This window comes from Thamnophis sirtalis, unplaced genomic scaffold (assembly GCF_051295495.1).
Source record: "Thamnophis sirtalis isolate CommonGarterSnake01/CBP01778 unplaced genomic scaffold, rThaSir2_p1.2 scaffold_6, whole genome shotgun sequence".
In the NCBI taxonomy this organism is placed as follows: Eukaryota; Metazoa; Chordata; class Lepidosauria; order Squamata; family Natricidae; genus Thamnophis; species Thamnophis sirtalis.
The window spans coordinates 111003089-111031034 of NW_028261386.1; the positions used below are offsets into that span (position 1 = coordinate 111003089).

General features: G+C 38.1%; 1 protein-coding gene and 1 long non-coding RNA gene across 4 annotated transcripts in view; both read left to right on the plus strand.

Moving 5' to 3' along the window:
• Positions 1–21534, plus strand: part of FBXL4 (F-box and leucine rich repeat protein 4) — a 40644-nt gene extending 19110 nt beyond the window's left edge. For all 3 annotated transcript variants that reach the window (XM_087718726.1, XM_087718725.1, XM_087718727.1), the window contains exons 4-8: positions 554–798; positions 3280–3493; positions 8845–8916; positions 12354–12666; positions 19023–21534. In XM_087718726.1, coding sequence (XP_087574852.1) covers positions 554–798; positions 3280–3493; positions 8845–8916; positions 12354–12666; positions 19023–19186 — 1008 coding nt within the window. In that variant the 3' untranslated portion in view covers positions 19187–21534. The remainder of the gene's footprint in view (positions 1–553; positions 799–3279; positions 3494–8844; positions 8917–12353; positions 12667–19022) is intronic.
• A 1414-nt stretch (positions 21535–22948) lies between these two features.
• Positions 22949–27648, plus strand: LOC148045157 (uncharacterized). Its single transcript, XR_015697080.1, has 2 exons — positions 22949–25604; positions 25668–27648. It is a non-coding gene; the product is annotated as an uncharacterized LOC148045157 (long non-coding RNA).
• Positions 27649–27946: the final 298 nt, after the last annotated feature.

A 27946-nucleotide genomic window follows, 5' to 3' on the forward strand; every position in this document is an offset into this window, starting at 1 on the left:
ATACAAATGGAAATTGTGGGGCTGTGACAATGGTAAATGCCCCACCAGTTGAGAAACCCCAAAATTTCAATCATGTGATGCGGGGATGCTACAATGGTTGTAAGTTCAAAGACCAGTTATAAAATTACTTTTTCAGTGCTGTTGTAACTTTAAACAGCCTCTAAACAGGACAGTTGTTAATCAGGGACTACCTGTATATGACTGGATTGTAAACATACATAATTTTAAGTACATTTGATTGAAATTGTATCAGATTTCAACTCTTGTTCTCCTCTTTAGGGTGTAGCTATTAGTATGCAGTTTAAGGCTAAATGCAGCCCAGGTTAAATCTGAAAGTTGAGGTTGAAAACAAGCACAAAATAGAAATGTATATACCACCGTAGAAAATGTATCCTGCATTTATTTATTTATTTTGGCTTAAAATAAAATAAAAAGTAAAATAATAGAAATGAAATTGGGGAGATTAATTTAATTAGAATAAAAAATTATTTACTTAGCATGAAAATACGATTCTGATAGAGTAATGTACTTTTATTGTTGTTTTTCAATTCAGCTCATCCAGTTGATTTTGAGTCACCTTACCGTTCCGGATCTATGTAGACTCTCACAGACATGTAAGCTACTATATCAACATTGTTGTGATCCACTACAATATATTCATCTCAGTTTGCAACCATATTGGGCAAGGATTAATGACACAGCTTTAGAATATCTGCAGTCTCGTTGTATCCTGGTCCAGTGGCTTAATTTATCTTGGACTGGGAACAGAGGAACAATTTCATTTTCTGCTTTTAGCAGGTCAGTATTCTGAAGAGGTATATAACGTATTCTGTAAAATAGAATCATAGAATCATAAACTCATCCCTTTATCTCAATCACCTAGCAGTTAGAATGAAAGTTACTAACATGATTCTAGTCCAGTGTTTCTCAACCTTGGCAACTTGAAGATGTCTGGACTTCAACTCTCAGAATTCCCCAGCCAGCATTCGCTGGCTAGGGAATTCTGGGAGTTGAAATCCAGACATCTTCAAGTAGCCAAGGTTGAGAAACACTGCTCTAGTCAGTCCATAATACCTTAAGGTCAGAAGCATATGTTTAGTCATGTGTTTGCAGCATCAAAGACATAAAATCCAGTGGCAGAGAGAGAACCTGGCAGGCAAGTTTAACAACTTTTTTTTTTTCATGTACTTGATTTTGTTCTGACACTTTTTCAAGAGTAGGAGTTGAAAAGTTCAAATTTTCTTTTGGTTGTCTTTTGTATTCCTACTCATTTTTTTCCCCACCTACCAAACATTTGGCTGGTTTTGAAATTTGAAGTTGTATGTAAACATGGCAAGAAAGAAAATGCTTCCTGGAACGGTTTTGTGAATTCCTCCTGCTGCAGGGAAAAATGGAAATGTTGATAATGGAAAGAGTACTAACCTCTATATATGTTATAATACTTTTACACTGTGCATAAATCTATGATATATTTTGTTGAAGTTTATAGACACTGAGTAAATTATCCTTCAGTGAGCATCATTTAGTGTTAATATACACTTTTAGTGTATACACGCTAAAACATGTTTATGTTTCTGAAAATGTAAATATTAGTAGAGTATGTATTAATAATAAGAAATAGAACAAATTAGAATAGTAATCTAGGATAGCTGACAAGCTAACAAAATATTACCATGAGAGGACAGAATGCTTCAGGCATTTCAATATCCTGAGGCAAGGCTGAAGGTAATTTAACTTATTGATAGTGTCCACCTCCGTAGGGCTATGGAAGGATATTGTAATGTTTCACTTGTAAAAATTGCTAAATGTACTAAACTTCTTTGCTTGAGCTAGACAGAGAGTTTGAGAAATATTAAATGGGACTATAAATCATGTATAATCAAATGATGTTAATGTGATATAGCTGAATAACTATAGTGCTCTATCAGTAGTCTTTAGGCACTTTAATAAGTGAGATATATTATCACGTACAAATTTTTTATATAATAAATTAAATTGAGAGGGTTTTTTTTGACAACAGCAGACTAGTAAATGTCTTTGATACTGCTTGAAATATCAGTAGTGAGAGGCTGTTGTTTCTTCTGTAACAGAAGAACATTTAATTCTGTTTAAATGCTTTGGCAACATGAAATGTCTACATTAAAGCAATATTCCTCCTTTAAAAATTAAAAAAACTTCTTTACGGATGGTGACATTTTAAACAATGAATGAATCAATACAAATTAATTTATTCTCATTTTTTAAAAATCTAACTACTTAGCCATGTAATTTGACGGCTGCGTGAATTGATTTTATTTTTTTGCTCTGCTATTTTCTTGCTTTGCTTGAACTGTTTCAGTTGAATATAAGCAGGTTGGTTTACATAGACCATAGTTTCTGTTCTCAAAAAATAATTCTTTCTCAGGATCAACCTCCTCTTGTTTCCTTGGGCTTTTTCCATCTGATTTGCCCCGGACACTGACAAGCATATCTGAGAATTCCAATTCAGGGGACGAGTTGTGTAGGACATACAAAAACTCTAATATGAAGTTGAACTGTACCTCTATGCAACATCAAGAAATATGATAAAGGTTTCAAAACGCAAAATGTATGGAAGCCAGATAGCGTCATGGTCCGGATGTATTGAGACCCATGTTCAAGTCTATTACAAAACATCTGAGTGACTTTGAACTAAATCATTGTCTCCCAACCCAATCTATCTCTTAGGATTTATATTATAAGGATAAAATTGCAGGGGTGCCTTTATGTATGTGAATTCAAGCTCTCATGGGAAACACTGAATAGAGATGCAGTAAATGAATACAAATAATGTTTATATTAATTATTATGAAACTCAGCTGCCAGCTATAGTTTATAATTACAGGAGAGTTTCGAGGGGCATTGTTTTTGTTTGTGCAGATATAATGGGATACTGCATTTTGATCTCCAATACATTCCAATGCATCACATTATTTTTGGATAGTAAATTGTAACAGTTGTAAATGGATTTAAATACATTTGAAAGCTTCCATGTTGGAATTTGACCTATTGCAATGTCACACAGAATCCTTGGCTACGTAGATGGTCTTGGATATTGGAGTTGATTGTGATTACCTTCCAATTATCTCAGAAGAAGTTGTTGCTCTGCTCAAATAGTTCCTTGTTAGGCATGCATAATTTTGTTCCTGATCTATTATGACATGGCATTGGAAAGTCTGGGAATTTACCCAGTTTTTACAATGAATTAAAAGTAAATGCATTACTTTTCTTGGTGAATTGATTCATATATGCTTCTTACAGGTTCCTGAAAGTTTGTGGTTCAGAACTAGTACGCCTGGAATTGTCTTGTGGCCATTTCCTCAATGAGGCTTGTTTGGAAGTTATTGCTGACACATGTTTAAATTTGCAGGAATTAAATCTCTCCTCCTGTGATAAAATTTCACCTCAGGCTTTCAACCACATTGCCAAATTGTGCAACCTTACACGTTTAATTCTTTATCGAACAAAAATAGAGGTATGAAAATCATTTTTCTTTCACCCTTACGTGTTAAAGCGCTCTTTGTAAGGTTACAGAGAAAACATAGTAAACTATTTTAAACATATAGTAAATATCAGAGGAAGAGAAACTTCAGAATGTAATGTTTGAAAGGCTCAGTAATGATTAATTATGGTTTGTTTGTTTACAATTTAAAATATTTGTATAGCCACTCTTAATGAATTCTGAGCAGTGACCAGATTTTAATAACATAAAAACCATATTAAAATGATTAAACATTAAAAACAAAAACCTGGCACAAGTCAAGCTTCCGATATGTAGTCAGTAGCGAATTAAGGCTCAGTGGTAGCTTAAGCACTGACAAATCTTGGTGCCCCCTCATTTGTACATACTGTACAAATCTTCATTGGTTTTTTCTTTCTTTCTCAACTTTGTGGTACTGCCTTAGGCCTGGTGTCCTAAGCACATGCTTAGTCTGCTTAATGGTTAATACACCACTGTATGTACTCACCTCAATTGTCATAGCTCTTGGGGGGGGGAAAGGTCTTCGGTGCTTTACAGAAGGCTAGGAGGCTAGAGGTCTATCGAACTTTAGGGAGAAGAATGTTCCACAAGACAGGGTCTGCCACAGAAAAAGCATCCTCCAATATGGTGGCAATGTTTAAGGAAAGAGACTAAGAGTAAGCCCACCCTATATAACCTGGCGGTTAGATGTTGTTAGCCAATCTGCAAACCTGCAGATTAGTGTCTGGACACCAGACACTAATTTTATATATTTGTAGTAGTGATAATTATAGGGGTATATTTAATTTTTCCACATGAGAAATTTGCACTGGTGTTTATTTAAATTACAGAATGGATTACAAATTGTAAGTAGTGCATGATAATCATTGTACTATATCCCCTTTATCAGGATTGTTGAAATAAAAATCAAATATAGGTATATTGAAAAAATAAATTTCAATGGGGTATACTTAACATTTTCACGTGACTGTATATCACCGGGTAAGATTTATTTTCTACATTATTATTGCATGTGTGATTTGATATGCTTTCTGGTGTTTGTCATGTTGATTGCTGGGTTGAACGTCGCCCTGAAATTCATTTATCAGCCCTTTTTTTCAGAAATTCATAGTAATTTAGTATGCCACTATTCATACTAAAATGCCAGTATTTTATCAGTTATTATAGCATCATAAGACATTTGTTGTTTCCAAGATCATGAAAACATATTTTTTGCTTATTTCTTCTTTTTTATCACTTATAGAACTTGCTAGTAGTACAGATAGAAACCACCTATTGAACAAAAAGCTTGTAGACCAATTTTCACCGCTAGTTATTTATACATACATATGCAGTCAGCATTCTGCAAGAATGAATTTTAATTGCTGCCAATGGAGAAAATGTTCCTTTTTAATACAAGGAAATATAAGAAGAAAATACATACATAATAGCATGCATGATTTTCAATTTTCAATTACTTCCTCTGACTGCAGCTTAATTGCCACATATTTCATTTTGCCCTTTGTCTCTCACTTTTGAATGTATATGGCCAGAATGTTCCAATTTTCAACTTTAGAGTACTTTTTAAAAGATAGAAAGGCCTCTTTTTACCCAATCTAGCTATCACATTCTTTCATAAAATGTAGTGAACTGTTTCCAGAATCAGAACTCAATATGCAATTCATCTCCTAATTGTAAATAATTGTTAAAAGCTTCTTAACTTTAGAGAGTACTTAACATAATTTATAATTTTGTTTCAATCAGCCTATTGGCTTAACTCTATTCAATTACAATCTTGCTTGCAATTATTATACACAGAATATTTTTGTGCTAATGGTCTCACCATTTGCTAATACATGACTTTAATCTTTATTCATTTAATTTATTCATTAAATATGCATTCATAACATGCATTCAGAATGTATTGTCTTGAATGTGTTTAAGGTGCACAATGGACAATAACAGCATATTGTCAATTTCTTATGAACTGTGTAATAATTCTGTGTAGGTGTGTATATACTTGATTGGATATATATATCTTAATTTTTGTTTGCACATTTGTTTTGAAGCCAGAGTTTGTTTCTCTTTGAAAAATGTCAGTTATATACCTCTAACATTTGGGATAAGCATTGAGTTGTGGATAGAATGAAATGGCATTGTTTATATTGAAAAGAAGACCTATTAAGTGTAGTAAAGGTTTCAGGTTCTACCCAGAACTGCTAGGATAAATATCCAGTCAATGTTGTATACATATACAAGATTTCATTCCATCCTTGATAAGTAAAAGGCTTAAGAAGAAACCATCTGCCTAGTAATGCCATGTCGGGCGGGGGGTTGTGGGGAGTTGGTACAAGAAGTTTTAGGTTTTTGAGAGCCCAAACACCACTATGAGAAGACTAGTGATGTCAGTTGAGTGGAAAATGGATTTGAGGGAGGGTCTTTGGAAAACATTTTAACTTTTAAACTACATTAAGCCATATGATTTGTGGTTCAGAATGTGTTGCCATGTGTTTCATGGCTTAGAATCGGGTTACATGTTTTGTGACTCAATGATGGCAGCTGATGTTATCAGGCTTTATTATATGTGTATGGTATAGGTATAAAGTCTGCCATCTCCCATCAAGTCACGTTGGATAGCGGAGACTATAAATACAGGCAGTCCTTGACTTACAAAAGTTCATTTAGTGACCATTTCAAGTTACAATAGCACTGAAAAAAGGGAGTTATCATTTTTCACACTTACGACCATTGCAGCATCCCCATGGTCATGTGATCAAAATTCAGACTCTTGACAACTGACTCATATTTATGATGGTTGCAGAGTCCTAAGGTCATGTGATCACATTTTGCGACCTTCTGATAAGTGAACCTTATCATTGAGTTTGCTTAACAACCATGTTACAAACTTAACCACTGCAGGAATTTACTCAACAACTATGGAAAGAAAGGTCATAAAATAGGGCCAAATTCACTTAACAACTGTCTCACTTAGCAAAAGAAATTTTGCAGTCTATTCTGGTTTTAAGTCTAGGACTACCTGTAAATCAGTGAAATAATAAAATAATAAATAGAATACACTTGACAGCAAAAGTAAAAGCTCTGAAGACAATCAGTCAGCAACAAATTTGTTCAATTTGTCGGTCCTGATCTTCACTCTTGAGAAAAAAAACTCAGGTCTCAAAAGCCTTCAAAAGGCTAGCGGTGTTGTGGTTAATCTAATCATAGGAGGAATACCATTCCAGAGGGCAGGTGCTGCTACCAAAAAGTTTTGCTTTGTGCTATTGTACAAGTGTGGACAGCACAAAGAAGAATTTGGGGACTGTACAATATCCTTTTGTTTTTTCCCCATGGTAGTGTTTTTTTTAAAGATTCTTATATCCAACATTAGATTGTTTTATAACAACATACAAACCAATACTTTCATAATTGTATTTTATATATATGTTTAGTCCAATGGTGACATTGTAGATATTTAATGGAATGTGTCCTTTCTTTTTATAAAGAAAAAGTATGAATGGACTTACCTGGACTTGAATTCATACTAGCAGAAGTATGAATGATTAGAGGCCCATCTTTTCACTGTATATAAATTCATTGACAGTGAAATTCATTCACAGTATATAAATGCATTGAATTATCATTTCTGTACTTATTACAAATATTTTAATGTTAGCTTCTGAAATTTCTATTACCATCCATTTTATTTATGATTATAGTATTATGGAATTAACATGTATAACATTCATAGTTTTTCTAATGTTATGTACCCTTTAGCAGAATCTAGTGTGTCCCCCCCCCCTTTAATATATATAAAGCAAATGTCTGATAACCCAATATTATAGAGCAGGGGTATCAAACTCGCAGCCCAAGGGTCATGCACTGGCTATACCCCGTTTAACGGAGGGGAAATAAGTCACAATACATCACATGATGACGCCATGACGACACAAATTTTACACCCCTGTTATAGAGCAACATTATACTTTCCATTAAAGATGTTATTGTGCATCCTTTTAATCGTTGGATTTTACCTTTGCTGCTCTTTTTTCTTTTTCCATTATAATTTTGTAGAAATCTTTGCTAGAGATTAAATCTATTTACTCATCCAATTTAGTATTACAGCAAATCCAATTATGTAATAATAATTTATAAAGGTCTGAAAAAGACTGAAAATTATACTTGACTACAAAAATATAGTATGTGCTTTAGAAATAGCAAATGGCTAAAAACATTTAACAAGATGTCTACTTAATGATAAAGATGCCTATTTATGTTTGTGTGTGTTAAATATTGTATTTACATTGCATCAGGTAGTTTAAAACACTTGCACTCAAGTGTTTAAAACTGGAATACCAGATAAAGTTATAAAGCTTAAATCAGTTTTTTTAACAGAAGTCTTTCATGTAATATTTTATTCAGTAAAAATACTGAAAGGGCATAGTTGAGTTTTGGAAACACTTAAATGAATACATACAACTTGTGAAATTACATTGAAAGATTACAGGTTTGAATTTTTTACTGCACGATAAGAAATTCATAATTGTCTTTCTGTTACTCTTTTCCTGTCAGTTTTTGTCAGTTAAGAATGATAAAATCTGAAAAGCAATTGGAAACAAAGAAAAGTGTTTGGGAAAAGATGAATTACTAATTTGAGTTTGAGCAATATGCGTGCCTGTGTGTAAAAATTATCCATAAATTTGAAAGAATAGCCATTTTTCAAAGTACATCTAATATTCTGTTAGTGTCTTTTTCATTTTTTTTAATGAGGTGGCACTTTACTGTGAACATGCTTAAAATGGCAACAACACGAGTGTAAAGTGCACGTTATATTTGTTTCCATCTGCATGTTGCTTGTGACAGGTGCTCAATGATTGTCAGCATCCTTGTCAGCAAGACCATCCTGTGACATTAAAGTCACCAACTCGATCCTGATGCTGTGTGACTCTATTGGCAGTTCCATCAGGCTGTAGCTGATCACTGAATGTCAAGAGATGCTCTCCTTTTTCAGGATGTCACCTGCCCTCTGCGTTTTTGGTTTGGCCTTGCTTGTTGTTTGAACTTACCAGTCTTCTAAGAGTTCTCCTGAGGGAAAAGAGCTGATAGGTCATGGGAATAAAGGTGTCTTCAGGGCATGCAAAACCACATCCACAATGACTTATTATATAAAGGGTTGTAATGATTACCTTGACTATAAGCCAATCAATGGTTAGAGCAGCTGGGGACTCATTAAATGGTATTTGTGGTGTCTGTTTCCTAGGTTTTGAGCTGGATTTCAGGGAAAGTGGTGACAGCCTTTAATGTCTAATTGACCCTTCCTCTTTATGTTTGCTTTCTATATTTGCTTCTGATGTGTTCCCTAATGACAGCAAACAGCACTGCTCAGCATTCTGAACTTCTGTACAGAACTTCAGCACCTCAGCCTGGGAAGCTGTGTAATGGTAAGTTCTTAAACGTTTTGACTTGTGGAGATGCTGCCCAAGTTTACTAGCTTGGTTCCTCTTCCCCCCTTCTAATTAAACAAATAAATTTTAAAAAATTAAATTAAAAATAAACCACTTTTTAAACATTATTCCAACCCAAATATAAATACACCTGATTAAGGGTCTAAATATGTGCTTGAACATTACTCTTTATTTACATCTATTATCTTGGGCTGATCATTTTACTTGCACAAATTTATCATTGCACAAATTATTGAAATTAGGAATTCAACCCTGTTCCCCATTTTCCCGTGCGCTGCTTGGCGAGTCCAAGCAATGGGTTAAATCCTGTCCTTCTGCCCAATGGATGGAATTGAATTTCTGGCCACGCCTCCTCGTCTCCTCACATATCCAGTTTTCAATTCAGTCCATTGCCCATTCGGATGTATTTTTTGTGTCTCTTGATTATTGCATTTAGATTTTATTTTTATTGGTGTGACTGTTGTTTTTCTCCAAAGTGTTGATTTTTTCTCCTTTCCCTTTGTTTGAATGGCTAGATTAGGTTAGCTTTCCTTTTACCTATCAGCAATCGAATTGCAGACAGGCAGCACAGCTCTACCGCATCAGTGGACTTCGGTCCGGGTGCGGGGGCAACTTTTGCCTTAAGCGGATCTTCACCGCTGGGATTATCCGTTCATTGGCGACCTGCGCAGCTTGTCACTTTCTCATCGCCTGCCTTCATTAGCGTTGTTCGGCTCTTGCAGCTTGTTGAGGTTTGGAGCGGCGGCTCCTAATCGACGAAACCGACAGCGTGGTCTTCACTGGGTTCTGCCATTTTGGATTCCCCTACTTCTGGTGGCCATTTTGGACGTGAATTTTTCTTGCCACTTTCCAGCAGCGCTCTAGCAGCGATAGTTTTTCTCACTGAGCGTTGAAAGCAGCTAGGCAGCATTTTTTCGGAGTTTTTAGCTGCAGCCATCCTCCACGAAACTCCCTCTTCTGCCTTACCTTTCCTTGGCAATCACCTTTTCAGCCCCGGGTGTGTCGTGACCGATATTGGTGCGCACTTGCCCAAACCCTCAGTAAAGATTTTCTCTGCGACCCTACCTTTCGGAAAAATTGAGGTTTGGAGATCGCGCAGCCCCGTTACCATGGCCGAAGACATCGTGGAAGCCACGGAACCAGCAGGCCAGTCTATCAACGTTCAGGCCAGAACCTGAACGTGAGGCCATCAGAGGGGCCAGATCAGGCAAACCCTATGCCGACAGACCAACTAGAGGTCAGGATAAGGGACTCCCTTTTGGCGATTGCGCCAAAAAGCAATCGAAAAACAGATTGCCGAGGCCCAAAGACAAGTGGTGGCCCAGGTTCATCAACTGGCCCAGCCAGAACCCCTAGCTAATCAGGGACCGTCTCACTCCACCAGATCCCATTCGGACAGTGAAGGAGCCTCTCAGGCCTTGTCTCCTGAGCTTGCCAGAGCAAGATCTAGATCCCCTTCTCCTTCCCTTGGGGGTAATGCTGATCTTTTTGATTGTGAGCTTGGTTCGGACAGGGAGGACCTCCCCTCCTCTCCCCTGGACAGTGACCCTACTCCCAGACCCACAGCAGCAGGGACCCGCCCGAAAAAAGGACCAGGACCCAAACCTTTCAGCGGAGATGCGCAAAGTGGGAGGCTCAAGGTCCCGTCCCCCAACCTGATAAACAAGCTCCCCAATTTTGCAAGGATAAGATCCTCCACAGAGACCTTCATCCCCTGATCCCTCATTGGCAACTGCGGAATCAGTGTGGGAGGATGAGGAGTTGGGGGAGCAAGACTTGTCTGAGGATGAAGGATTGATAGCGGACAAACCGGCCTGTGCCGGTTTGTTCAAACCAAACTTATTTAAGTCCATCCTATTCAAGGCAAAAATTGCTACCCATGTGGAATCAGAAACCCCTCCTGCTCAGGGTACCTCTGACCCCACCCCCCCGATCACAGTAAGGGTTTGTTTGATGAACAACTACCAGCTCAAGAAATAGTGCCGTCACCCAACCTATTTAAGGATGTAGTCCAATGGCAATGGGTGCAATGCCTCTATTCGGTCGATCCCAACATGGAGGAGTTCTTGAAGCTTCCCACAATCGACCCCCCGGTTGCTGCCCTTACCTGTACATCAGTTTTGCCTCCTGATCTTGTAGAGGGCCTAAAAGTGGAAGATAAATGCGCTGAACGAGCTTGTCATAAGACACATCAGGCTGCAGCGTGGGCCATTAAAGCAGCCACTTCCGCTTCCTTTTTCAATCGGGCCTCCATTGCCTGACTTCGCCAATTAATTACCAGATTCCAGGCTGCGCCAAAATGTTAATAAGATTGTGGCTGCAGTGGAATATTCCGCTGACGCTACATTAAATGCCGCAAAGTTCACCTTGCGGGCTATGGCTCCAATGTTACCTTGCACCGCCTCGTGTGTCTCTGTCATTGGAACGCCGACATGAGGTCAAAATGGAAGCTGGCTTCAGCTCCTTTCAAGGGCGGCAAGTTATTTGGAGAAGCCCTAGATTCTGTACTAGTAGAAAATAAAGATAAGTGAAAGGTCATGCCATCAGTGTCTCACAAACCAGACCCTTCCTCCTATTTTTGCCAGGGCCCCATGCCAGGCTGACCCTCAGTCCTCTACTTCCTCTTACCAGAGGCAGTACTAACAACCTCAGGATCGAGCACACGATAGGCAGTCCTTTTGGGACAGGAACCGTTTCCAGTCCTTTTCCCGATGCCCCTTTCAAGGAGGATCTGGCAACAGATCCTTCAAACGTAATAAGTGACCATCATCCCGACCCTCCCATAGGGGGGTGACTTCACCTATTTGCCACACGCTGGGAGGAGATCACGCCGGATGCTTGGGCCCTCCAAACTATCCAATTAGGTCTGATGTTGGAGTTTCTCTCACCCCCCCCCCACTTCATCCGTTGCCCAACTCCACAGTGTCCCATCAAATTTAACTCTGGCCAGCATGCTTGTGACTACATTTAAAATGCTTTTGATGATGATGTAAGAAACAACATTTTTACAGATATTGTTCCTATTTTGGAATTGTTCTTCAAATCCAATGATCACTAAAAATATGAGGATCAAGACATGAAGCACAACTTTTTCAGCAGACGAACTATAGAGCAACATTTAAGGAAGATCCATCGGAATTGTTATTTTATTTTATTTTCCATTTCTGAAGTCACAGAGGCTTAAAAACATCATGGTATGTTAGATGTTAGATTGAATTGTGTGCCAAAAATAGTTACTTACCTTGTGCATTGATCAGAAATGGTCTTGAAGACCAAAAGGTCTTGAAGACCAATTCAATAACTGATACAGACCTTTAAGGGTCTATAGGCTGGACAAAGTATAGACCTTATTAGATATCTACAATGAGAGTAGATAACCCCATTTGGTTTTAAAAATATTTTTAATTTGACAGATTGAGGACTATGACACAATAGCTAGTATGATGGGAGCCAAATGCAAAAAACTTCGAACATTGGATTTATGGCGATGTAAAAACATTTCTGAAAATGGATTAGCAGAGCTGGCTGCGGGCTGTTCACTGTTGGAGGAGCTTGATCTTGGCTGGTGCCCGACCCTTCAGAGCAGTACGGGATGCTTTGCAAAACTTGCCCGAAAACTACCAAATTTGCAAAAGCTTTTTCTGACAGCTAACCGATCTGTGTGTGATTCTGACATTGAAGAACTTGCTGCAAATTGTACAAATCTTCGACAGCTTGATATTTTAGGTAAGTACTCATAAGAACACTTAATTCTTCTGTAAATTAATTAATTGTTATCTGAATCAGAAGAGAAAATTAGAGGTTGGATAAAGGTGTGATTTTGAAATACTATGTGTGGGGCCATTGGTGTTCTCTGAGTTTGGTTGTTTTCTTGCAAGACAACAACCAAGCTCAGATACCACCAGGGACCCCACAGTCCAACTCTAAGCTACAAATCTTCTCTTCTGTTGGAAATACTGTGTTCAGGCAACTTCTATTTCCTGATGGCAGATTGCTGCGTAAAAACAATTAATACCAGATACATGCATGGCTTTAACAAAACATTGGTAGTGAGATAAATCATTCCAAATTCTTTGATTAAGAATATTGGGAACATTTGCCTAATTACTTATTCTTTGCTGCTACTTTTTATTTTTAAAAAAAATCTAGTTTTTTTAAATGAATTCCTGAAATTCATTCAAGAACTTTTGCCAGCTTTGAGAACTTGGAATTATAATAGTGCATGACAGGATATATTTATAAAGTGGGACCTTATCATAAAAGAGTTTCCTGAAAAGCAAAAACAAAACTACTTCTTTTAAAAATATATTTAAATGCTAATTTAAAAATTAATAAATCAATTTAAGTTTTCAATTGTGTTGCAGTAGACCCAAAACTCTTTCTCAACATACTTCAAACTATATTTATGTATTTTAATGCATTTTGTATTTATTTATGTATTTTGCCACTAATCTGGATATGTTTCGATTTTTCCAATCTATTTTAACAGTCCTGAAATTCCCTGATAGTATTTCCAATCAAGTACGAATCTCACTTAGCTTCTGAGCCCTTTGATGGGAAAATTCTGTCCCAGTACTCATCATTTGTTGGCATGCAACACACACAAACTAGAACTTGTCTATGTTGGCTGCCTTGTGACTCACTACATTATTCCTTATGGGAAAAATTTGTTTGGTACTCATTGTGCCTCCCGGAACCAATTAACAATGAGTACCAAGGTACCCCTGTATAGGAAAAAAACATTATATGCAATAAAATTTAATTTAATTGTACTGTATACAAGCTGCGTTATCTACCAAAATTAGAAGTTTAATTTTCTTTTATTGTGTTTGATCCATCTGCTGACAATATTCTTCTATATTATTTTGCATACAATCTTTATCATAAGCTAGAATTCACAAATCATGGAGCCATAGCCTTCAGGCAAAAGACACACACCTTGTAAAAACGCATGCACCCCCATACCAGGCGTGGGTTGCTACCGGCATTACTGCCGGTTCAGCGCACAAAAAATGTGACCATGCGCATTTACACCTAAAAAGATCTGCACAGGTGCAGAACATTAGAAAGGGGAAAAAATTACATTTCTGCAATGAAGATTGTTCTGCCCATGCATAGTATCAAAAAGAAAGATAGTGCCGCCAATAAGAGAACCGGTTTGAGTGAGTGGGTGGCCGAGTTACTGCCTACTTGGTCGAACCGGTAGGAACCCACTTCTGCCCCATACATTATCAAAAAAATGTAATCAAACGACATGCTGTATGTGATGATGGGTTTTTTTTGTGTGTGTGTCTGTTTTTTTTGTTTTGTTTAGTTTTTTTATTGTTGTGTGTATGTGTTGTCTATGTAATAAAAATAAAAAAAAATTATAAAAAAAAAAGTAAAGTATATAAAAGACACTTCACAGGCAAAGCATTGTCCTTGCTGTGTTTCTCTGAAATTTCCAGAATCTGTCCACCATCTCCCAATTTATACTTTGTTGGTGTTGCCTGGAATAATAGTATATTTCAAAAGTAAGTGCTGGGATGCTATTCTCTACCCATTTTATTTTCTAAGGTTGCTTGGGATGTCCTGACAAGCAGGATGGGGCTAGAAGTCAGAACTTTACTTTGAAACATGAAAAATCTTCAGCTTCATTTAAAAAAATCAAATAAAAATAAAAACAGGTGGGATACTAACCTTAGTGTGAAGGTACAGGTGACAGTTTTAGCCAGCTTTTCCCCCTCATTTCAGGATGCTTATCAAGGCCTTCATTTTTGGAGGAAAGTGGTTTTTTGGACTTATCATTGTAGTCTTTTTAAGTGATAGATTTCTTTATGTGCTTTGCGTTAATTCATTGTACAAAGTATCTTGAAAATTACCACTGCAGAGTGTTTGTGGAATGATTATAGCTAAACATAAAATAAGTTATTGTTTCTTTTTAAATATTTATGTCAGAGTTCTCCAATGCTCAAGGTTTTATTACAACAATAAATAGATAACAAAAAGACAAGAAAAATGTACATCTGCTGCTGTTAAATGCACTAGTACACATCCTCTCCTGACCCAGCACAAAAATATGCTACCTTGCTAAGTTAAATTTCAGCCATGTGAAACATTAAAATCTCTTCCATAGAGAAAAATAAACATGTTTTAAACATCTCTTTAGACAACAAGCTAGTTTTATCCTTTTTAGGTCTCCCTTTCCTGTTGTCAATGATAGTGTGGATTTAATAGCCAGTTAAATGTTCTGCAGTGAAATGTTGAATTCTCATGACAATAGATGTCTGTTCAAAAATAACTTAAGAGATATTTATTTCTTTGTTACATTTATACCATGTCTTTCATTCAGGAGTTCAAAGCAGAGTACTGTAGTAGGTAGGAGTTCCTCCACTTCTATGCAGTAGTTTGGGTCAAGAGTGAATGAGTGATCCAAATGAGTTTCTGAAGCTGAGAATGGGCTTGAACCTGGATTTCCTCATCCTGCTCTCATACCGTGAGCTATGGTGGCACACTGGAGAAGAGCCTAATGCTGGGAAAGATTGAGGGCAAAAGAAGAATGGGACGACAGAGAATGAGATGGCTGGATGGAGTCACTGAAGCAGTAGGCATGAACTTAAATGGACCAGAGGATGGTAGAGGACAGGAAGGCCTGGAGGAACATTGTCCATGGATCAGACGCGACTTCGCAACTAAAAACAACCATGGTGGCATAATGGTTAGAATGCAGCACAGGTAGTTCTTGACTTACAACAGTTCATTCAGTGACCGTTCGAAATTACCACAGCACTGAAAAAAGTGACTTATGACCATTTATCACACTTATGATCATTGCAGCATCCCCAGGGTCACGTGATTTACATTCAAATGCTTGACAAGTGGGTCACATTTATGACAGTTGCATTGTCCCCTTTTGCAATTTAATGATAAGCAAAGTCAGTGGGGAAGAACTTGCACTGATTCATTCAACAAATGTGAGAAAAGTCATAAAATGGGGCAAAACAAATCAACAAATTTCTCACTTAACACAAATTTTGGGCTCAATTGGGTTCATAAGTTGAGGATAAAGCCCTACATGGCATCGGACCTGGGTACCTGAGAGACCGCCTCCTGCCAATTACCTCCCATAGACCGATCAGATCGCACAGACTAGGCCTCCTCCGGATCCCATCTGCCAGCCAATGTCGGCTGGCGACTCCCCGGGGGAGAGCCTTCTCTGTTGCAGCTCCAGCCCTCTGGAACGAGTTCCCCGTGGAGATCCGGATCCTTACTACTCTCCGGGCCTTCCGCAAAGCCACTAAGATCTGGCTGCTCCGGCAGGCTGGGGGGCTGTTGAAATAGCCAGCCCCACTGTAACTATGAATGTTGTGTATTTTAAATTGTTGTTTGTCTATTTATCCCCTTCCTTTGTTTATTGTAAGCCGCCCGGAGTCCTTCGGGAGTGGGCAGCATACAAGACCAATGAAATGAAATGAAATGAAATGAAATGAAATGAAATGGACTACCTATACTGTAGGCTAACTCACTTCTCACTCCAGGAATTCAATCCTGAATGGCTCAAGGTTGACTCTGTCTTCCACCTTCCGAAGTCGGTAAAATGAGGACCCAAATTGTTGGAGGCGATATGCTAATTCTGTAAAACTGCTTAGAGCTGTAAAATACTGTGAAGCGGTATATAAATCTAAGTGCTATACCTGCCACTCAGCCAGTAGATACAAATAAAGGAGTAGATGCTGGGCTTGTCAACTGGAAGGTTTGAGACCTAAGTACCATGTGATGGAGTGAGCTTCCTTTACTTGCCCCAGCTCCTGCCAACCTAGCAATTGAAAGCATGTAAATGGAAGTAGAGAAATAGGTACCACTTCGGTGGGAAAGTAACTGTTCCATACACCTTTGATGTATAGTCATGCTGGTCACATGATCATGGATAATACTGGCTCTTCGGCTGTGAATCGGAGATGACTAACGCCCCCTAGAGTCGGATATGACTGGCAAAGGAAACCTTTACCTTTTTTACAAGTATGCAAGTTAACGTCCTTTGGAAATATCACCTCCCCTTTCAGAAAGTGCTCAGATATAGTTTACTTTCACCCCTGCTCTTCTCCTCTTTCTTTGTGGTTGCTAATACTAAGATGCTTGTTAATACTGAAGTTTGAAAACGGGCAATATGTGAAAAGGGTATAGTTCTGTTCTTTGCTTGCAGAGCAACATATGCAGAGCCATTATGTGATCACATAAATTGCAACATATGTTTGGATTATGCTTAAATAAGGCATAAAACATGCTCCAGAAAAATAAACTTCCACTTGATATTTTGACTGCAGCCAGGCAGCATAAAGTACAGCTTAGGAGAATATGGTGGGTTTAACCATCTGTATGCACCCTACCTAAATTGCTATCTCAGTTCATTGAATGAAAAACAGTAATTCTAGCAAAGTTCACACATATTTAAAAGGCCTAATATGTAAAACCATTCAGGCACGGAAGGAGGAATAACAATGCATTCTTCTTTTGACGGCTTCTTAGATGCTATAAACTGTATATATATATATGCCTCCCACATTTTCTTAGAATGCCAAAAGTTCCAACTGTCCCCTTGTGCTTGTCAAAACCATCAGTTTACTTGACAGTTTCAGAATGCAGTTACTCAGTTTCTGTACAGAAATAAGCACATTAAAAACATCAACCCTCCACTAGAGAAAGGCAATAACATGCCTACCTGTGTTTTCCGGAGCTTTCATTATGAGGATTTCTTCAACGGTCTTTCCCATCTAACTTAAAAACTGGGACACGTGAATATTGGCCTGTTTTAAATGCCTTCTGTATGCAGCCATCATATTCAGGTTGTTGGGAAGGAGGCAGCCTATTTGCATTTTTGTCGGTGCCCTCCTCATTGTGCTGGTTTCCACCCATTAGTCCGAAGTATTATTTATTTATTTTTCTTTCCTTTATTATTTCTATAAATAGGCCAAGGTGGCAAACATGCCCAGTATTCTTTCCTTCTCCTATTTTCCATGCAACAATGGCCCTATGAGATGGGTTGGGTTGAAAGTCAAAGTCACCCAAAGAACTTTCATGCCTAAGGCAGAACTAGAACTCATGGTTCCAGGTTTCTAGCCTGGAATCTTCACCCCTAGACCAAACCGGTACCTTATTAGTGCTGTTGCTATTTTATTTATTAAGGGTATAATCCCCGGTATGCAGGGAACATAATAAAGTCTAACAGTGTTCATATTATACAACAAATATAATTTGTTTTTTATTCAAAGACTCTTAAATTAATAAGGACTGCGCACTCCAGAAGTATGTTTGTGATATATAGTTTATCCTTAAATGAAATCAGTGCCAAACAGATCATTTTGAATTGTGTATTAGCTAAGATCACAATTTGTGCTCATGTTAAGTAAGATAGGTTTGTAATTGCATTGCAAATACGCCACAGATTACAATCCACCTATGCTATTTTGGCCATTGCTTTTCACCACTTGGCCTCAAGCACCGATACCACATTATTAACTAAGTAAGGCACATTTTACGACATTTTTGTGTTGCACTTTCTGGGGTGACTCTGATTTTAATGGGTCCACATAATTGATAAGATGGAGTCAATACTACACAGGTTCATGGAACAAATTCTCTAGTTGACCTGGAAAAGGGAAAGATTACTTAGTGAAGAAGAGAATAAAAGGGGTCCTTTTGTTTGTAATAAAAAGTTCATGGTTTAAATGTTGTGGTTTGCCAAACCATTGTCGAGTTGTAGAGTAAACCACAGTAAATTGTAGAGTTGAATGAAAATCCTATTCTTTTGTCTCCATTCCATGTTGACTCAATATTATCTAATTTATATTCCACCTTTCTATTTATACCAGCATTCAAAGTGACTTATAAGAAATGCAGAATATAAAACAAAAAATAATATTTGAAAGGATTAAAAATGCTTTGATTTTGACAATGGGTTACAGTAGAAAAAAAGGTTTTAAAATGAAAGCTTTATATTATTTAGGAACACTGTTGCTTTCCTTAAAGAACCCTGTGGATTTTTTTTTCTTTAAGTATAACTGCCCCCCCCCCCCCTTTTAACATTTTGTTCTCTTCTTTTCCAGGGACAAGAATGGTAAGCCCGGCTTCTTTAAGGAAATTGCTGGAGTCTTGTAAAGAATTGTCCTTACTTGATGTGTCCTTCTGTTCACAAATTGATCACCGAATTGTCCTAGAACTGAATGCCAGCTTCCCTAATGTGCTGATCAAAAAGAGCTTCACTCAGTGACTCAATTCATATGTTGCTCTATAGAACTGATCTGATGATTCTGCTTCCTGGAAATTTATAATGATTTTTTTCCCCAAAGAGAAAATATATATTTTTTGTGAGGCATGGGGGAAAAGCTAATTCTTAATATGAAGGTAAAATATGAAAAAATTAAATAATGGCCAACCATTTGTTCCTGATACAATACTTGTCAAATGATTATTGTTGAAAGCATCTTGTAAATGTTAGAAGACATACACATAAATGTTCATTAATCATTTAATCTTACTAGGATATTATTATTAAAATAAGGCAGTTGAGAAGTGGAAGATAAAATCAATTTTAAGTTCTGACATTCACTTTTAAGATATAAATATTGGAAGAACTTAGAACCTGAATGTCTTGAAGTATGAAACCTATTTTATTTAATAGTTTCATCAATCCATTCAGACTTGGCGTTTCTAGTAAATGCAATATATTGAGTTTGTAGAAATTCTCAGTCATCCAGCTTTGTCAGGAGGCAACTGGACCTTCTTGTTTTTTCTTCTGAAGACATTTCGCTTCTCATCCAAGAAGCTTCTTCAGATCTGACAGGATAGTGGGAAAGAATTTATATTCCTTTCAGACAGCTGGTCATTTGCATCCTTTTAGAGGGTCATTGGAGCACTTGGAAGTTTATCTGTGTCCTCAGGGTCACCTGAGTATTGCTCCTGGTTTCTGTATTCTGCAATTTTTCCTCTGGAAATCCATTCCTACTTCCACACCATTCAGAGGCTGTTCATCCCAAATTGTATAGCTAAAATGACCTGGATGACTGAGAAGCTTTCTAGACTTTTGCCTCCTGAAAAAAGGACCTTTGGGAGAATATAATGAGTTGTTTATCTTAGAATTTATTTACCATCTAATGTTTTATTTATATATTTATTTTTAAGGGGCTGTTTCGCTAGACTGAAGGAACAGCCACTTAAGTTTCCTGACAGTCTCTGATGGAGCTAGGAATTTCTCCACCAATTTCATTTGGGGAGCTCCAATCCTTTCTTTTCTGCTGTCATATTATCAGTCATGAAAAAAAGGAGGAAAAAAGCATGCCGCCATTAGGAGTGTTTTCCATTTGCCTCTCTTTGCCCACTGTTAGAATTCCAATACAAATGTAACATTAAGGGATTTCATTATTTTGGAACATTAGCAAATATGTTTAGAATTTAGAACTGCATCTCTGTGATAAGAATTACCAACTTTAATCAAACAAATCATTTTTGGGGATAAATGATTAGCCAATTGATTAGGGGGATTTGAAAACAAATTTAAATCATTAACATTACTAATATAGCAATTTGGTTAGAGCTATTTTCTACACATACCAGTGAAATATCCAAATTATAAAAGACTTCACATCCTTTTTTAATCTTTCTCTCGGTCAAATACTAATAGTATTTATATAATGATAATTATTTGAGCTTTGTCTAAAATAACTTTGAGTTGTATGTAATTGTGTCCATTTTCTGAACAAGTTACATTTCTAGCAGGATGAGCTAGAATTTCCTTGCTCTCCAAGTTTCTCCATATGTTTGGGAGATTCACATGGACTATTTGTGGATTTTGGGAGAAAAGAGGGGACACCAACTTGATCAATAATATTCATTTGTGTAACACTGGATGTTGTGTTTTAACTTTTTATCAGTAGTGCTAATACTGAATCTTATACTTCACTATTGAACAGTCGAGTAGGCATAAGTGAGCCCACTTATAATGCATTCAATATTTTTATTTTAAAAAACATGCTGAAATTGTAATTTCTGTTTGTTCCAACACAGATTATTAAGTCAGCTTTTATAGAAACAAACATTTCAGTTGACTTCGGGATTCCACTGCAGCTCAAAAGCATTATTCTTGTAGTTTTCATTTCCCCCCAGCTCTATGAGGTCAACGAGAAACATTTGAAAAATAGAATCTGGCTTTTTGGCAGCAATGGTTGTTTCTGATCAGACCTAGTAAATTAAGCATTTGCTAGGTGTTGCCAACCTTCCTCACTGCTGTCACCTCTTTTCTTTCCTATCTCAAGTTAAGTTTTGGCCAGTGATAATAGAAAAACTTCAGTGAGAAAGCTGCTATTTTCCTAACTAATCATGAAACAAGCCAAGTAAAATCACTATTACATTGTCAATCTTGTTTTGAAATATTTGTTTTCATATGAACTATCATGATACTTATTGATTTTAAATTTTGTGTCAGAATTTATAGATAGCTGTACCCCTTTCATTTCTCTGGGACTTAAACCAGCATACCTATTTTTTTGGCATTGTTTCTGGTCTCTGCTGATGCTATTTCATAGCCAATAGTAAAAAAGGAATAAAGAGTTCTCTTCTACATTCTTAACAAAGATATTTCTGTGCTGAATATAGTATACTAAATTTTAAATTGGATAAGGAGGATTTTCTGAATAAAAGGGAATCCAAAGTATTAATTTATTTGCCCCTTTTCGGGTTTTATAAAATTTTTTCACATTTTTAAAATGAATTTTACCAAGCTTAAGATGGAGTCGGCAAATAGAAAAGGAATCCAAGTGAATAAATAGCAATAAGGTTTAGTGCTTGTTTCAATTATTAATTAAAAAATGTGATCCAATCTTTACCACTTTAGATTGAGTAACTATATGTACCATTTTTAGTTGCAACAACTAAATTCTTTCTGTAATTGGCTAGTTACTGTATTTTTGGGTTTATACGATGCACCTTTTTTCCTCAATAAAGAGGCTGAAAATCTGGGTGCATCTTATACATAGAATACAACATTTTTTGCTTCCTGAAGCCCCACCCCCTTCACCAAAATGGCCATGCATACCCTTATGGAGTCTTTCAGAGAGCTTCCAGGGGCTGGGGAGGGCAGAAATGACGAAAAAACAGGCTGTTTTTTGCCCCCCCCAGCCCCCATTGGCACTCCATAAGCCTCCATAAGGGATATATGCACTTTTTTTGACAAAAAACTTTCGCAAAAAGTGGGTCGTTTTTTGCTCCACCCCCGGGAGCACTTTGCAAGCCCCCCCCCCGGCTATTCATGCCTTTAAAAAAAAGGGGGGGGTTGTGAAAAACAGGCCATTTTGGGGAGGTTTGCAGAGTGCAAAAACTTTTTTTCCCTTTTGGAAAGGGATTTGATTTCCCTTTTGGAAAGGGATTTGATTGATGAGAATTACATTGATCAAGTGCTGTGCCAGCAGAAACAAAGTCTTAAATGCTGCAGATTGTCAGCAATTTCCTTTTCTAGTACATGGATAAATACACCTGGAAACATCTACCTACCTTCTCTCTCTCTCTCTCTCTGTGTCTCTCTCTTTCCCTCTCTCTCTCTCCCTCTACCTACCTACCTAGCTACTCTCTACCTACTTCTCTACTGTATTTCTCCCACCCTCTATCTACCTACCTACGTACCTACCTACTCTCTCTCTCTCCCTACCTATGTACTGTATTTCTCTCTATTTCTCTCTCTAACCTTCTACATACCAGCCTACCTACTCTCTCTCTCCCTACCTATCTACTGTATCTCTCCCTCTCTCTCTATTTCTCTCTCTCTTTCTACCTACCCACATACACACTCTCTTCCTCCCTATCTACTGTATTTCTGTCCCACCCTCTATCTACCTACCTACATAGCTACCTACTCTCTCTCTCCCCTACCTATCTACTGTATTTCTCTCCCTCTCTCTCTATTTCTCTCTCTCTATCCTTCTACCTACCTACCTATACACACACACACACACTCCCTACCTATCTACTGTATTTCTCTCTCTCTCCCCCTCTTTTTCTACCTACCTACCTACTCTCTCTCTCTCCCTACCTACTGTAGGCTTATCAGCTGGAGCTGGGAGACCCATTTGGGGGGGCAGCAGCTCGAGCCTTAGTAAGGATAGCCCTGAACATGGAGGGCCTAAAGAGGCCGGAGCTCGCAGGTGGTTCAGGTGTGGGATTTTCGTCGTCTGAGAGGTCCGGAGCATCCTGCTCCGCCTCCTCTCTGTCTGACACCTCATTGATCCCAGTGGGAGTCGGGGAAGCCTACCTAGCCGGAGGTTCCTGGGGTCTTACAGTACAACTCTTGCTGGGGTTGGTATTGGCAATGGGCAATTTAGAGGTCAACTGCTGAATGCCATCAGAAATGCCCTGAGAGATCGCACGTGCTACCACATCTTGCATGGCCTTAGACAATTGTGGCTCCTGTCTCTGAGGGGGGGGGCAGGTCCGGCCTCAGAAGGGGCCAGAGATTCCTGCTCAGCCAAGAAGTCCATCTCATCAGCTAGGATTCCCAAGAGAAGTCCTGGATGGGTTGGGAGAAAAACTGAAGTCCTCCTCAGCAGACAGAGAGGGGGATTCCTCTCGCTAGGGGGTGGGCAGGGAAGGGCCAACCCCCTCCTCCCCGAGAGTGGGGCCTACTGGCTGTTGATGCTGCGCTGCCTGGGCCTTCTGGAACTGTTTTTTCCCAGGGCCTTCTGGCGTCTTACAGCCATCCTTTTATCTGCCTTAGAGGCCTTCCTAACCCTGGGTGTTTCCCTTTAGCTGGGCATCCCAGCCCATCATCTTTGGCAGCAGGATTGGGCCTGCTGCGCTTACTAACGGTGGGACTACCCTGAAGATCCACTTGCTTCTCCATTGTGCTGCTGAAGAGTGTCTGCGATGATCTGCAGAAGCGTGTGTGACTGAGGGAGAAGATAGAGCCTCTGGTGGTGGTAATAGGCCCAGGATCTCTTTGCAAGTGGTGGCTGGGGATTGGTGCCGGCTGAGGAGGGCCGGGCACCTGAAGATCTGCGCCAGAAATGGCAGATAGAATGGCCTGATGTTGGCCAAAGGTCCCTGCAGCCGCTTTGGAAAGATCTGGAGGGAAGGGAGCCTGCTGGCCACCCAGAGCGAGACCCGAGTTTAAGGCAGCCCTCCGCGGCGATCTGCTGCTAGAAACAGGCTGTGCGGCAAGACAGAAGCCCGAGAGAAAAAGCATGCCAAATCTAGAATCCAAAATGGCAGCCGTATGTGCGTGTGTGCCTAGAGCGACACCGGGGGAAGCCTGGGGAGCCTAATGCTCCCTGTGATGGGGACCCTAACTCCCTACCTGTCCCTTCACACTCACCAGCGGCCGCTGAGCAAGTCCCTAGCATTGTGGCTGCAATCGCGATCAGTGAGAGCCAGCAGCGCTCCAAGAAGCCTGTTTGGTGTGTTCCGGTGCCGTAGGGATCAAACGGAGTCAACCGAAGAGAAAAAAAAAGACACTACAAGGAACTAATTAAAACACTCACAAAGTAAATTTTAAGGAGCTACACTAGACTATCTGACAAGGGGTCCAGCTTGCTGCACAAGGACTGTATCCTCCCAAAAAACGTCCTGTAGGGCGACTAAGTTTTTTGAAACTGAACCTCTGAGGCAAGCAAGAGGCGGAGCTACAATAATCTTAAACTCAGTCCTTGGGCAGCAAGCTGAAGTTAACCCGTGCTTGGACACTACAAGCAGTGCCTCGGAGAATGTATAGTTTCTTCAGTGATAGCAAGATATCTAATTCCCCAACCATGACACTACCATCTCCATCTTTAATGGCATGTTGGTATCTCATTGTTTATACTTAATAATACCCATATAAACCCCAAAAGGTCTATTTTAAACTAGTATTTCTTTGGAACATTCTTCTAGACATCTGGAATTTACTTAGGTGCTTTTTAGCAAATTTGAAATTATCTGTTTAATAAATTTGAGAGTACATCTTTGTTAATTAGCCATGATTCTTTTCTTGTTATTCTCATTTGAATCTCATTTTTAATCCAGTATTTTTCTGACGCTGAATTATTAGCTTTGGTCAAAGTGATAGAGACTGCATATTCTTGAATATTTTTCTATGGTTCTTTGTAACATTTTGAATTGTTTTACGCTCTGCTATTGGAATGATTTTGACAGGATGGCAATTCTTAGAAAATGGTAACACTTCATTCCTATTTCTAACTGGGTCTGGTTTGATGTAGCCTCAGAAATTTAGGAATAGTTTTATAGCCTTTTGCAGGTTGATAGAAATATTTTTTTACAATAATTTTCAAAAAAGATTTTTTTAATATGGCATAATGTGCATTGAGGATCTTTGTGGTAAAAACTCTATTATAAAGAGGGTAACAAGGATTTATGGCAAATTCTGATTATTTAAAATACTTGCAACTGGACATAGTTATTTATCCCTTGGATTAAATCAAGTGAAGCAATTCAGTCTTTTTCCCACTATTGTTTTTTCCATCCTGTTGGATGCTTTGTTTTAATCAAATAAAGAAGTGTTTAACTTTCTTAATTGTTGTTCCCTCAGCTCCCTTACTTTATCAGAAGAATGCAAATAAAACTCTGAAAACATTTAGGGGTAAAGATTTTTAAAAATGGAAAATGAGGAAAATATTTTATACAAAACTGTAAATTGTCACTTGATCCTGGTTGTTTTTCTTCAAAAACCTCAGAAAACACAACATCTGCTTTACTTGAGTGTATGTTTATAGATTTCTTTCTCATTCTGCAGAAGATTCAAGATCTGAAAAGATGTGTTGATCTTCATTCTATTTTGAGAGATGCTGCCATATAGCATCATTCCAGTTTCATTTAGTAATTTTTTCGTTGAATTGAAGAGGGGGTTAGTGAAAAGGGATTAGGTATAAGGTTACATTACTGTATTTATTTGAGTTTAGACAAGTATTACTGACCACTGAAAACATATAAAGAGATTGCTGCAACATTTTTTCCATGATGGCAATGATGACTAGCAATATTCTCACACTGTCCTGTTCAATTTAAGAGTCTTCTATATATCTGCTTATTAGCCTATGTGTTCCCATAGATAAAGTGTGTATGTGTTGGTCTACTGTTAAAATGTTTAAATCGTTCTATTTTGCTGACAAACACTAAATGTGCTATTTTTGTTTTACGTTTTGAAATATATTTTGAAATATAAATTCCAGACAATTACGTATTATATTTATACATATTATATTTATACATATATCTATTAACAAGAAGATTGCTTATTTGGGTTATGCATATTTACAAATATTAATATTTTAAAATGAAGTATTCTATGTAGCTCATGATGAGCATGTTTTATTTTTAAACAAACACATGGATATATGTAACTTAAATAATATTAAGACTATACTGGTTAAAAGTTGTGCCTTCCATTTTTACAACCAACAGAACATAGGATTCTTAAGAGGAAAGCAAATATCAGTGATATCACTAGAAAAATGGCTTTGTTTAGGATGCAACAGCTCCTTTGTTTACATCCCAGACTTACTATGCTTCATAAAAACTAGACTAGATCCATAATGTTTGTCCAGAAATGAATTAAACTCTGTCGAGATTGTATATTTGCTCTTCATTATCCTAATATACTCTGCACTAATATCACTCAAAGCTCTTTGAAAGAAATACGAAGACACGGAGGTGAGAATGTGATTGGATTTTGAAGTGACTGGACCTAATCTTTGAAGAAAGGCCTTGGAAAGTGAAAAGTGGCCTTTCAAATACAGGTAACTCTGGACTTACAACAGTACATTTAGTGACCTTTCAAAGTTACAACGGCACTGACAAATGTATGACCGTTTTTCATAGTTATGACATGTGATCATGTGATCAAAATTCAGATGCTTGGAAACTGGCTCATATTTATGACCATTCCTGTGTCCCAAGATCATGTGAACCTTCTGAAAAGCAAAGTCAATGGGGAAGCCAGATCTACTTAACAACCGGGCTGCTAACTTATTAATTGCAGTGATTCACTTAACAGGTGTAGCAAGAAAGGTCGTAAAATAGGGCAAAACTCGCTTAACAATATAAATTTTGGGCTCAAATTGTGGTTGTAAGTCGAGGACTACCTGTATCCTATAGACATAGTGCTTCCTGATTCTGGGCTGCAGTAAGGAAGTCTGCAAATTTCTAAAGAGTTGAACTGTACTTAACCAGAATAATCAAGTGTTGCACAAATTAGCGCTTTCAAGCTAACATTGGTTTCTGCCACCTTCTCACCCAGACTTAGAGGAGCAACGCTAATGATGTTCAAAATGGCCAACATTGCCTTCAAAATGGCAGGCACAATCAGGTAAGCAAAGCTCTGCCCATTTTTATGTGCAGTCAATGTGTTGTGAGTTAGCAGAAGTTTGCTGTGAGTTGAGTTGGGATGCAGAAATAACAATGCAGCTGGGGCTCGTTAGTGTGGTCTTCTGGAGATAAAAGGACTGATGGTGCCACACCCTGGTTGCAGAAGTCAACGTTCATCATTCATCGGTCGTGGTTTGTTTGTGAGAGATACTTGGATAAGTGCTTTGCTTTCTGTAACCCTGATTCAAGGAGACACTTGGAGAAGTGATTTGTTTTGTAAGAGAACTTTGTTTTTGCAATCTGTTATCTTCTTGCCAGAGACTTTATTTATGTTTATTTTTGGGCTTGCAGCCAGCGTGAGCCGAGGCTGATAAAGTTCTTTCCTTTTAAGTCTGTCTGACTGTCATCTGTTAACGAGCGGAGAAGAGGGGTCAGAACACAATGTATGGCAAAAATAAGAGATACACCTGATAAGGTCAAAATAAAAGAAAAACTGTCCTTCACTTTTTACTAATGTGAAGAAAACAAGATGTTTGAGCACTTACTGCATGAACTCTAACCGCCCTCTATAGATACTGTCCCCAGGAATATGGAAGGGTTACATTTCTCTGCATTTTGGAAATTTTGCCTCATAGTTTATTTTTTAATTTAAGTTTTTTTCATGGAATAAAAGAAAAAAAAGGAAAGT